At 35.3% G+C, this 13,208-nt stretch overlaps 1 protein-coding gene across 4 annotated transcripts in view; it reads right to left on the reverse strand.

Annotated features, from left to right (window-relative positions):
- Positions 1-13,208, reverse strand: part of CERS3 (ceramide synthase 3) — a 105,402-nt gene that overhangs the window by 70,560 nt on the left and 21,634 nt on the right. For all 4 annotated transcript variants that reach the window (XM_074234217.1, XM_074234215.1, XM_074234216.1 and 1 more), the window contains 2 exons: positions 10,760-10,933; positions 291-408 (listed from right to left, as the gene is read on the reverse strand). In XM_074234217.1, the coding sequence (XP_074090318.1) occupies positions 291-408; positions 10,760-10,932 (291 nt within the window). In that variant the 5' untranslated portion in view covers position 10,933. The remainder of the gene's footprint in view (positions 1-290; positions 409-10,759; positions 10,934-13,208) is intronic.

Here is a 13,208-nt window from a genome sequence, read left to right on the forward strand (position 1 = left end):
ATGTCCCTTTTTAATCAATATAATGTGTCCTCTTACTATTAAAGATATTGACTTACTATTAAAGATATTGATATTTTTATGTTAAATAAGTCATTAAGAGTTAATGTTTTATTTGGATGCTTTGTGCTTTGTCAGCAGGATAATGAAATGAGCCCAAATGAATCAAATCATTCAAAGGTCAACTGAAAAGATTCCTTAAGTAGATGAGCTAAACTATGGAAGCCTGATTAAAGCAGTAAGACTGAAATTTTCTAATCCAAAAACTATCTACTAAGAATTTATATGCTTACTTGGGAAGGACGCCTAGAGGATTGGATGAAAAACTTCTCTAAGACAGGATTGTGCTGAATCTTCTTTAAGGTTTTCTTGCTTACGCCCAAAGATTTTGCTAGAGGTGTGGCAATAAACCTGTAAGAATATAAAAAAAGAAAAAAGAAAGAGCTTGATCCAGTGGAACACTAATTTTCTGATTCTACCAAAAGGCTGGTTGTTTATTTGCATTATTCTGATTTGAACTGGATCAAACATCTTATAGCAGAATGTGCAAAGAAACACAAGGCAGTAGATTAAAAAGGAAAAATAAATTAAAATACTAAATACAATTTTGAAATTCAGTTTGTGGCCATCAAAACATGTTTATATGCAAGTCTGGGAATTAAACAGTTATATTAACTCTTGCAGTTTCACTCTCATTAATCCCAATAATTAAAAGAAAGAACCATTCTTTTTTGCAGGAAATTATGAACTTAAATGCAACTAGTATGGCATGTTACTATTTCGAATTCTGTGTAATTCTGACATTTTAAAATGACAAGTTTTTTTTTTCCCTACAATTTTGTCAATGACCCTAAACTTTTAAGTTTTCTCTGCAGATTAGGGTCCATACATTTAATGATAGAAAGTTTAGTTAGGAATAAACATTCAGTCATTTAGTTAAGTTTCTTATACCTTTGGGATTAGCAAAATTATATGAGAAAAATCACAAGACTATTTGGTAAGATTTATATGGCAGACAGATAGCAATAGTAACTATGACAAAAAATATTGAAGCAATTTGTCTGATGGATTTATGATAAAGAATGTGATCCATCCCAAAGACAGAGCTGATGGTGTCTGAATACAGACTGAAGCATAATTTTTTTTTCTCATTTTATTTTTCTTGAGGTTTTTCTTTCTCTATGGGGATTGGGTTATGTTTACTTTTAAAACATGACTATTGTAGTAATGTTTTTCATGGCTACACATTTTTAACCTATACCAAGTAACTTGCTTTCTCAATGGGGGGAGTGGGGTGGGAGGAAGGAAGATAATTTAGAAGTAAATGTTGAAACTTACTTTTGCATGTAACTGGGGAAAAGTTTAAAAATAAAATAAAATAAGATTTATATACTATCAAACTTCCAAATAAGTCAATATTTCCCTAGAAATATATAAAAATTGGAAATTCAGCTACATGTTAAAACAAACTAAAACATCCTTGAAAAGTATTAAACAAGACAAGATTTGACAAATTTCTAACAAAGATTAAAGTTGATTTTTGATAATATCAAACATTTCATCTATTCTTTGGAGAAATGGAGTGTTGGATAATTCGTGAAATGTGTCTACTTATAAAAAATCTAGAATTTTCCAATTAAGAAATTTATTTTGTAAATCACATATCTCTAGAAATGGCAAAATCTTATCTAATGCCTCATAAATCAAGGGAGGATCCAAGATAAATTGACAGTATCACTTTAATGATATTTAATTAATTGTCACCCCCTAGAAAGTTAATTTTCAGGAAATATGAACAAAAATGAGAAACATAAGATGAAACAAAACAATGCAAAAGATTTACACCCAGGGCAGAGCCAAGATGGCGACAAGAATGGATCATGTCTTAGGTGCTCTCTCATAAAACTCATAAACTAATGACTCTAACTAAATTTTCGAGAGACAGAATCCACAGAGGGACCCAGTGAGGTAGTTCTCCTACTCAAGGTAACCTGGAAAAGAGCAGAAAGGCTTTGCTCCTTGGGGTTGGAGGCGCAGCCCGCCAGAGAGGTGGCCCGCCAGAAGCTCAAGAACTTCAGCCTCCCACAGGCAGCCCCAGGGTGCTGGGAGCCACAGCTCACAGCAGGGGGGGAGTTTCCTGAGCTACACCCTAGGGGAGCACCAGGTACAAATTTGGGAAACAGCACACAGTCTTCTGCCAGAGCGAGCACATGAAGTCCAGCCCTCAGGGCACAGAGAGAGCAGCATGGCCAGCACAGCCCAGTTCCAGGAAACAGAAGCAGGAGGAGCCAGTAAGCAGGAGCCCCCAGGGCATGAGCCCATTGAACCTAGAGAAGGGAGTGAAGAGAGAAAGACTGCTGAGCTCTGTCCTCTGCCCCTGGAACAGGACTCTGGGGTTCTGATCACATTCAGATCCTGATCGCAATCTAGGCCCCCCCATAGAGCAGCAGAGCCTCCCCACCTCAGCCCCGAGGCAGAGCGGGGCACATATGGTCATTCACAGACCAGGAGAGAGGACAGAGCCTCACACACACACTGAGACCCTTGTGGGAGTGTCCCAAAAACTCAGGAAGCACCCCAAAACCAGGCTGAGGCTGGGAAAATGAGCAAGCAGAGAAACAAGAGGAACACCATTGAGAAATATTTTACATGTGAGCCCAAGAAGGATCAAAATACACAGTCTGAAGATGAGGAAGCAGAAGTTCCTGCATCTAAAGACTCCAAGAAAAACAGAAATTGGGCTCAGGCTATGACACACAGAGCTCAAAAAAGACTTTGAAAATCAAATGAGGGAGTTAGAAGAAAAACTGGGAAAAGAAATGAGAGAGATGCAGGAAAAACATGAAAATGAAGTTAGCAGCCTAGTCAAGGAAATCCAAAAAAAAAAAAAATGCTGAAGAAAATAGCATTCTAAAAAACCAGCTTAGGTCAAATGGATAAAACAGTTCAAAAAGTTATTGAGGAGAAGAATGATTTAAAAAGCAAAATTGGCCAGATGGAAAAAGATAAGAAAACTCTCTGAAGAGAACAAATCCTTCAGACAAAGAATAGAATTCAGGGAGACTGATGAATTTACAAGAAACCAGGACTCAGGACTCAATACTTCAAAACCAAAAAAATGAAAAATTAGAAGAAAATGTGAAACATCTCATTGAAAAAACAACTGATATGGAAAACAGACTTAGGAAAGATAATTTAAAAATTATTGGAATACCTAAAAGTCATGATCAGGAAAAGAGCCTTGACATCATTTTCAAAGAATTACTACAGGAAAGTTGACCTGATATTCTAGAAGCAGAGGGCAAAATAGTAATGGAGAGAATCCACCGATCCACCCCCCCCAAGAAAGAGATCCCAAAAATCCAACCCCTAGGAATATTATAGCCAAATTCCAGAACTCCCAAGTCAAAGAGAAAATATTACAAGCAGCCAGAAGGACACAGTTTGAATATTGTGGAGCTGCAGTCAGGATCACACAGGACTTAGCAACAACTACATTGGAAGCTCGTAGGGCTTGGAATATAATATACAGGAAGGCAAAAGAGCTTAGAATGCAGCCAAAAATCAACTACCCAGCAAGGATGAATGTCCTCTTCCAGGGAAAAAGATGGACTTTCAATCAACCAGGGGAATTTCAAATGTTCCTGTTGAATGGCCAGAGCTGAACAGAAGGTTTGATCTTCAAATACAGGACTCAGGTGAAGCATAGAGATTGGAGAAGGGGAAATTATGAGGGACTTAATGATGATGAACTGCATGTATTCCTGTAGAGGAAAATGACACTGATAATACTCATATGAACCTTCTCAGTTAACAGAGCAGGTAGAGGGAGCTTTTATAGTTGAAGCACAGGAGAAAGCTGAATTTGAAGATAAAATATGGTGTAAAAATGGAGTCAATAGATAAAAGGGAAATGTGATGGGAGAAAGAAAAAGGAGAGGGGGGGGATAGGCCAAGATATTTTATGTAATAAGATTTTTCTTTATTACAATGAGCTATTGCAATGATATGGAAGGGGGGGAAGGCAAGGGGGAATGAGGGAATCTTCGCTCTCATCAGAGGTGGTTAGGAAACAGCATATATACTCAATGGGATATAGGCATCTGGAGTAAGAAGTAGGGGGGATGGGGGAAGAGGGGTGATATGAGTGATGGAGGAGAGCATGTATCATGGGGAGGAAATGGTCAGATATAACACATTTTCTTTTTTTACTTCTTGCAAGGGGCTGGGATTGGAAGGCCTGTCCGGGACCATAGGGCCAGATGGATGCTGGGCCTAAGGGGTGGTATGGGGGACTCAGGGCCTCTTGGCCCCAGAGCCAGGGATCTGTCTGCTGCACCACTCAGCTACCCTACAGCAGAGTCAGAGTGAAAGGAGAGAGAAAATATAGTACATGGTATTGGAGAAATACAAAAGGAAGGAGTTGCGATCAGCAATGGCAATGGTGGAAAAATATGGAAGTAACTTTTGTGATGGACTTATCATAAAGAATGTGATCCACCTGCGACAGAGTAGCGCATTTTTTATTATTATTAACTTGGGGGGGGTGCACGGTAAATGGGGCTGAGTGGCCTGCCTTGGGCCACATAGCAGGGTGATCATTGGGTGTCTGAGGCCAGATTTGGACCCGGGTGCTCCTGGATCAAGGGCCAGTGTTCTGTTTGCCACCCAGCCACCCCTACTATTATTACTATTTTATTTTATTTTGGGTCTTTTTTCCCTTTTTTTTTATTTTTGCAGGGCAGTGGGGTTCGGGTGGCTTGCATATCACATGGCTGGGTGACTGTTGGGTGTATGGGGCCAGATGTGGGCTTGGGTGCTCATGGCTCCAGGGCTGGTGCTTCCGTCCATTGTGCCACCTGGCCATACCTACAATTATTACTATTATTTTTTTTAATTTTAATTTTTTCTCTCCCCTTTACTTTATCACTCAAGTGAGTCTATATTTATGGGGAAGGGGGTACTTCATTTACTCTTAAACAAAAATATTTTATTAATGTATAAAAAACATTATTTGTACAAAGTGAGAATAAATATTAAATAAAAGAAATGATGATGGTGAAGGAGAAATATTTAAAAAATGATTTACACCCAGCTTCACTACATGATAACATGAAACAGAGGTGTACTGTAGCTAGTTCTGACCTGCTGGCATAAGAAAACATGCATGTATTTTAAAGTTCATAGGATCACAGATTTGGAACTAAAAAGGACACCAGATATAGCTACCAGAGATCATCAAGTTCAATCTTCTCATTTTATACAGGGAGCTAAAATTCAATTGACTTGCTCAAGGTCATGCAGGTAGTAAATGGCCAGACTTAGATTTGAACCCTGGTCCTCTGGCTCCAATTACAACTCTCCTTCCACTGTACAACGGAGTCCATCCCTCTCATTGGGTACTGATAAGATTCAGATCCAGAGAAGTTAATTTGCTTGCCCAAGGTCATATGGGTAGTAAGTATTAGATCTGATATTTGAACCCTCCAACTTAAAATTTTGCCCTTTTCACTATTCCATCTTGCTAATGAAACCACAGGTTCTCTTAAACCAATGAAAATGACAGGATCAGACCAACATAATAATAATAATAATAAAAGGAAATTTCCTTTTTGTTCAGTGACTGTACTCATTAGCATTTTTATGAAATGTGAAAATATAACTATAATTTTCTATTTCTGTTCTTTCTTCCTTTAACATACATTAGGAATCAAAAAAGACTACACAAATAAAATGTGGGTTTGGGAGTTATTTTGTGGTTAAGGATGATATAAATATATCACAATTTCTATAATATATTTATATAGATTTGTATTCAATTTCTACAATTCACTGACAAGACATACATGAAGACACCAATATGTGCTGAAATCTTTACTAGGTACTGGGTAGAAAGCTAAAACAAAACAGCCCTAGCTTTCAAAAGCTCACATTATCTTGGGAGACACAACAATAAGTAGGTACAAAATCTACACAATGTAAATATGACATAATGAGGCAAGAGGTAGGGTTTGGAAGGACCTGAGAGTGCTTGGACCAAACTTTCTAAGGTGGTTAGGAATAGACATGTGAGGAAGAAACGCATTCCAGGAATGGGATCAGGCTATCAAAGTAAGGAACTAGGAGATGAAATGGAGAGTAGATTGTGAACCTTGAGCAATCAATCAATCAACCAAATGATTAGTATTTACTAGACAATAATTATGTGTAAGGTTTTATGCTGGATACAAATACAAAGAATGAAATAATCCCTACTGCAAGGAGATTTCCTTCTAATGGGGGAGAGGAATACAGATGTAATTATATGCAGAATAAACATAAAAAGAATAAATAAATACAAACTATTTAAATGTAAGGAAATTTAGGAAGGTGGTAACCCAGGTAGGGAGGGGATCAAGAAAGCCTTTCTCATATAAATGATAGTGTTTGAATTGTCTGCAGCAAGAGAAAGGTATTCCATCAGGCAGACCTTAAGTTGAAGGGAATTTCAGACATGGTGAATGGCTAGTGTAAAAAGAAGCAGAATGACCTGAGGAACAGGGAGGTCAATTTGCCTGGACTGAAGAATGTGGGAGGGGGAGTAAAGTCAAGTCCAAGGAGGCTGGAAAGATTGGTTGGGACCAGATTGTGTAGGGCTTTTGAAAGCTCAACATAGATAATTATATTTTATTTTAGCAGCAGAAAGATATTACTGGAAAATAAAATCAGTTTTTGTTTGGTATGAGGAAGAATAGTAATGAGGAGAGATGTGAGAATGGGAGACCAAGATAGAATGGAACATATTATCTAACATAAAAGATGTGTGAATGTGGAGAGGAAAATAGGGGAAACTGGGAAGGGGTAGTGCAAGAAACAACTCTCATTGCAATTGGTTCAAAGAGATGATAATATACATAGAAATCTATTTTACTCTACAGGAAAGCTGGAGAAGGAAAAGAGAAGGGAGACAGGGCTGAAAGAAAGGAAGGCAGCTCAGATGGGGTGGTAATCAGAAGCAAAACACTTGAAGAAGGACAGAGTGATAGAGAGTGAGCAGAATAAACTGGAAGGAAAATAGGATGGAAGGAAATGTATAGTTAGTAAAATCATTACTGGAAAAGTTTTACATCAAATTTCTGATAAAGGCCTCATTTTTCAAATATATAGAGAATTGAGGCAAATTTATAAGCCGGCAAGTCATTCCCTAATTGATAATAGGTCAAAGAATATGAATATGCAGTTTTCAGATGAAATGAAAGCTATCTATAGCTTTATGAAAAAATACTCTAAGTCACTATTGATCAGAGAACTGCAAATTAAGACAACTCTGAGGCATCACCCTATACATATTAGATTGGCTAATATAACAGAAAAAGAAAGTGACAAATTTTGGAAGGAATGTAAGAAAACTGAGAAACTAATGCAGTGTTGGTGGTGTTGTGAACTGATTCAGTCATTCTGGAAAGTATTTGAGAACTATGCCCAAATGACTATAAAACAGTGAATACCCTTTGACTCAGCAATACCACAGCTTTGTCTGTTTTCCCAAAGATAAAAAAAAAAAAAATGAATCTACAAGTACACAAATATTTATAGTGGCACTTTTAGTAGAGGCATAGAATTGAAAATTGAGGTGATAACATTGATTGGGAATGGTTGAACCAGTTGTGGTATATGATTTTGATGGACTATTACTGTGCTATAAGAAATGACAAGCAGAATGCTCTCAGAAAAACCTGGAAAGATTTACATGAACTGATGAAAAGTGAAATGAGCAGAACCAGGAGAATATTGTACACCAATAGTACATGAAGATCAGCTGTGAAAGGCTTAGTTATTCTCAGCAATACAGTAATCCAAAACAATTTTGAAGGACTTAGGATGAAAAATTTTATACACTTTCAGAGGAAGAACTAATAGAGTCTAGAATGTGGAATCTAGAATCTAGAATCAAGGCATACTTTTTAAACTTTATTTTTCTTGTTTACTTTATAATATGATTGATGTGAAAGTATGTTTTGCATGACTGCACATATGTAATCTATATCAAATTACTTGCTTTTTCAATGAAATGGGAGAAGGAAGAAGAAAGAGAATTTAGAATTCATTTTTTTAAAAATAATGAATTTTAAAAATTGTTTTTACATATAATTGGAAAAAAGAAAGCATAAAAAATAAAAAATGTGATGGTATTATTTCAAAGTAACCTAATTTCAGGTTAACCAATTGGATGCTGATAGGGTTAAGTAGAGAGACAGTGAATAATGTCAGTCGATAAACACTTATTAAATGCCTACTATATGTACGGTAAAGAGAGTAAAGATAGCAGCAAAATGTGAATAGTGGAAGGGAAGAGGAAAAGAAGAAAATGAATCATAGGGCCATTGATTCTAGTATAGAAGCCTGTTTGAAGTTGCATGATATGTTAGGAAAAAACAACACTAAATCTGGAGTTGGAATGGAGCTAGTCTGAACAGAGAATAGATCCTGGAATTAGAGGAACAGGGTTCAAATTCTAATTTGAGGCTTAATTATTTTGTTGCCTTGGATAAATTGTTTACTGTCCCTGGACCTCAGTATCCTTACTTGTAAAATGAAGTGGTTAAACAACATGGCTTTTAAATTCCCTTGCAGTTCTAAATCTATAATTGTATAATCTTCCAATCAAAGTCAAGCACAAGAAAGTGGTCCCTTCCTGTAAGTCTATGCCTAACATATAGTAGGTAATGAATAAATACTTGATTGTTTCAAAGCTGTTCTTTTGGAATCATATCACAAAGCCACCCTTACCAAACCCTATACTTCAGTTACATTGGAACTAGGAATCCAGAGCTTTCCTAAATATTTTATGAAGAAAGAAAGAAAGGTGGTGGTGGGGAGAAGATATTACTGAATTTAAGAAGTCTTCATACTACCATACCCACTATATATATATATATATATATATATATATATATATGTATATATGTATATATATACATATATATATATATATATATAGTGGATATATGTTATACAAGATACGTATTTGAATTATCTATTATATATATATATATACACACATGTTTATCCACACACACACATATATAAACCCACTTGTATATGTATATAATAGATAGAAAAGTCAACAGTATATTGTATATAGATACATATACATACATGTATAAGTACATATACACATATTCACACATGTATGCACACATTTAAGATCTGTGTCTTATAAAGGAAATTTCCAAGAAAAAAAATTTTATGTTTTGATAAGTATGAAATGCAAAGATCTCCATTCAGTTCATCTTACAAGGAATCAAGGAATTCAGGAGTTATTTCTGTAAAATTCAGTCCCACAAGTCTTTTCTGAGAACACTGACTCTTTAAACAATGAATCATTTTCATTAGATAAAGCTTTTTGACAATGAAGAATAAACAAGTATTAAAGATAAAGAGAATGTTGGTTGCCCTCTTTTTCCTTTCATAGAAATAATTAATAATTAATAATGGGTAAAGCAGCTCTTGCATATACTTTTGCTTGGAACCTCAAGGGTTGTGGGCCCTTGAATTTAGCTATCTTAAATCTCCCTTGAATTAGACTTAGGGTCAAGAGGACCTTCCTAAGACACTGTGAATCTGGGCAAATCATTTTAACTCTCAATTTCCTTATCTTTAACAATGAAATAATAATAGTATCTAAATCCCAGGGATGTTATGAAGAGAAAATGAGATATTTGCAAAATTCTTTACATTCTTAAAAAGTTACAAAAATGCTTATTATTGCAGATATTCTTACCACAAAGTGGCTGTGACAAGGCAAAAAAGTTTCAGGGCATACTGGTTGGAAAAACTAACCCTGTGCCAGAAGTCCTTAAAATTTTTCACTGAAGGCTGAGGGAATTCAATCTTAAATGCATACATAACCTTTTTAATCACTTTGTTTCTCTTTCCAATTTGTGTCTCCAGGCTCCTGATAATCTAAGAAGAGTCATTACTTTCAGATCAGGATCTGAATAGCTACTAAGCAAGAAGATAGAATCTGGGACAGAATTGGGACCATTACTGGAGAAAACACTAATGATTCAAGCAATCCATAACATCTGGTCACCTTATATAAAGAAACGGGGCTATATAAATTCAGACTAAAACAGAAAAATGAGGCTCTATTTCAATATATTTACATGTAGCAAATAATATTAAATTGATTTCCAGAAGAGTAAATGATTTAAAATACTTGAAAAAAGGTAAACGAATACTGTTATGTTCTTCCTCATAATGATAAAGATCTCATATACAATTTCCCTTTCTTTGCAATAAAATAGATATAAAATCAATTACAAGTGGATTTTGTGGACAAAATGTCATTTGATTTAAGTAGCTAGGCAGCAGAATGGATAGAACATTGTACTTCTGGTTAGGAAAGCCTGAGTTCAAGTCATGCCTCAAGTGTGATATATCTGTTTGATTCACAAGTTATTTAACCTTCAGTCTCCATTTCCTCATGCTACAAAAAAGTACCCACTTTATAGTACTGTTATAAGGTCCAAATGAGACAAAATGTAAATACTTTGTACATCTTAAAGAACTATAAAATGCTAGTTATCATCATCACTATCATCATTATTATTATTGCTATTTTGATCTCTTGCCAGTTTTTCCTTGTTAAATATAGATTGACACCATTTTAATTCATAAACGATCCTAAAACTGCTTCTTCATACAATTAATGATTACTTTTTTTAAACAAAGAAAGTAAGTGGATGAAGTAAACAAAACACATTCACATGCAATTTACCTTTCAAAAAAGTATCTGATGATCAACAAGAGGAAAGCACAGGGAATTGTTATATATAAATGAGAAGGTTTTACAAAGACAAGTCCATCGTGATCTTCAAGATCTGACCATTTCATTGTGGGAGGTAGCCATAGTTCTTCCAACCAGAACCAGTCTTTAATTGTTTGAAGCATTCTAAGGAAACAGAAAAAAGGATAAGAAGTTAAAACCTTAAAAAAAAAAGCTCATATCAGATGCTGGGCACTAGATTTTTCCCCTCTCACAAAGACAGATCTAAGTTGATATTACCAATTATACTGAAACTCTATGAACCTGTAATTTCAATAGAATAGTGAATTCTTGGATAAAGAAATTAACTAGGTTAGTACATTCTCTTAATTTATTGTCTCATAATGTTATCAGAGTATCAAAAGTGACTTCCCCAGAGTTACATCATGAGTATGTGACACAGGTAGACTTGAACTCTGTAGGGCAGTGCTCTATCCACTACATCATGCTGTCATGTATTAAGCTTACATGTTACACTTAAAAGCTCAAATAATTCCCATTTATCTAGTGTTTTAAAGTTTATAAATTTTTTCCCTCATAACAACCCTGTGAAGTAAATAAAATGGGGATTTTCTGCTTTGGAAACTGATCTTGGATCAAGAATACTTCTAATTCATATCAGAATTGTATTAAGGCACCAAAAGAAAGGCTGTCAAGGTTCTTGCAAACAAAGAATATGCCTCAATAAATTATTGGTTCCTTTGTGCTTATTTATCCATCATCAATCAGTTCTATACTTTTACCCAGGAGCTCCAGTAGGGAATAGGTGAATTACAGGAAATGTAAATATTTTTATTATTACATTAAAGAATGATAAACTATCATATAAAATATGTTAAAATTGCACTTTCCCTATAGGAATAAGACTCCAGGTTTAATTATAATTAAAATCAGTCTTTTTTACACGATTCTTTTGGGAGTCCACAAGCAGAACTTTAACTAAGCAAATGGTTTCAAAAAAATAGCTCATGTTGATTTTGCTAATTGTAAGTATTTGTGTGTATTCATTAAAGAATTGACATTACATTCAAAAATCATAGTAAGCACTGTGAAACATACACTCACCCATTTAATTTTTAATGCCAAGAAAGCATCATTAAGAAATAACATTTTTTTCTTCTGAAAACATGTAATTAAAGGAGCAATTATTTCTGGTCAGAGTCCTTTACTTAAGATTTCAGCCTAAAGCAAAACATTTTACTGGAAACTATAAACTTCTGGAAGTCCAGGTTTATGATAAAACTGCTCACAGTCCTTGAAGTCCAATGGCCCTAGCAGGCACCATTAAAATGAACATTAAATTTTCTGTCAAATATAAAGTCTTACTTTTAAAAGAGTCTATGAAAATATTCTATAGTTTACTATACTAGCTATTTTTGTTTTGCAGGTAAACTATGAATAGAAATATGAAAGCCACTGCAATTTTAACACACAACAAAAGTCATAATAGAAGATCCTATAAAAACACAGAAATTCTTTGTGATCTCTTTCAGGAATGCTGTTCAAACTGTTCCTGGGGGCAGCTAGGTGGCACAGTGGATACAGCACCGGCCCTGGAGTCAGAAGTACCTGAGTTCAAATCCAGCCTCAGACACTTAATAATTCCCTAGCTGTGTGGCCTTGGGTAAGCCACTTAACCCCATTGCCTTGCAAAAACCTAAAAAACCCCAACAAACCAAAACAAAACAAACTGTTCCTGGAGGAAAAAAATACCAAAAAACCTTTCTTTCTTCCCCTACCTAGAGCCAAATTTCTTCAATATCCCCTATCACCACTACTTATTTAAACTTTCACCTTTCCTTTACCTTTATATATTCTCAACCTCATAAGACGATTTACTTTTAAATGACTGTGGGTCATCTTGACAAAAGAACAAGTCCAGAGAGAAAAAACCTAAATCACCATGTCTCTTAAAGATCATGATAATACCCTGAGAATAAAGATATTGAGTATATAACTTAAAGTAAAAATTCTCTCTTCATTGATTATGGAGGGTAACCCAATGTGCTTCTTCCCTGCTATCATAACAATGAAAGGAATATTCACTTCACTAAGAATATGGGTTCCTTCAACCACTGTATCCCGTAATATTCTGTCTTTCTCTCTCTTTCTAGTTGAGAATGAGTAATATAATTACACAATCTCAAAATTGGTAAGGACCTCAAAGGACACCTAGTCCAATATAGTGCCTAAAGTCAAATGCCCTCTGCAACATAAGTAACAAGAAAGAGTTCATCCAGTTCTTGCTTCCTCTACAATTAGTACAATGTTACATGAAGTCCAAATCTGCCTTGTCTAGGCCAGTTCTAGGCCCTAAATTTAGCTGAGGAGCATGCTTTGAGAATTCTCTTTAAAAACATAAACATGTCAAAAACAATTCCATTTTGTTTCCCAAGAGGGG

The sequence above is a fragment of the Macrotis lagotis genome, chromosome 4 (genome assembly GCF_037893015.1).
Source record: "Macrotis lagotis isolate mMagLag1 chromosome 4, bilby.v1.9.chrom.fasta, whole genome shotgun sequence".
Taxonomy (NCBI): Eukaryota; Metazoa; Chordata; class Mammalia; order Peramelemorphia; family Peramelidae; genus Macrotis; species Macrotis lagotis.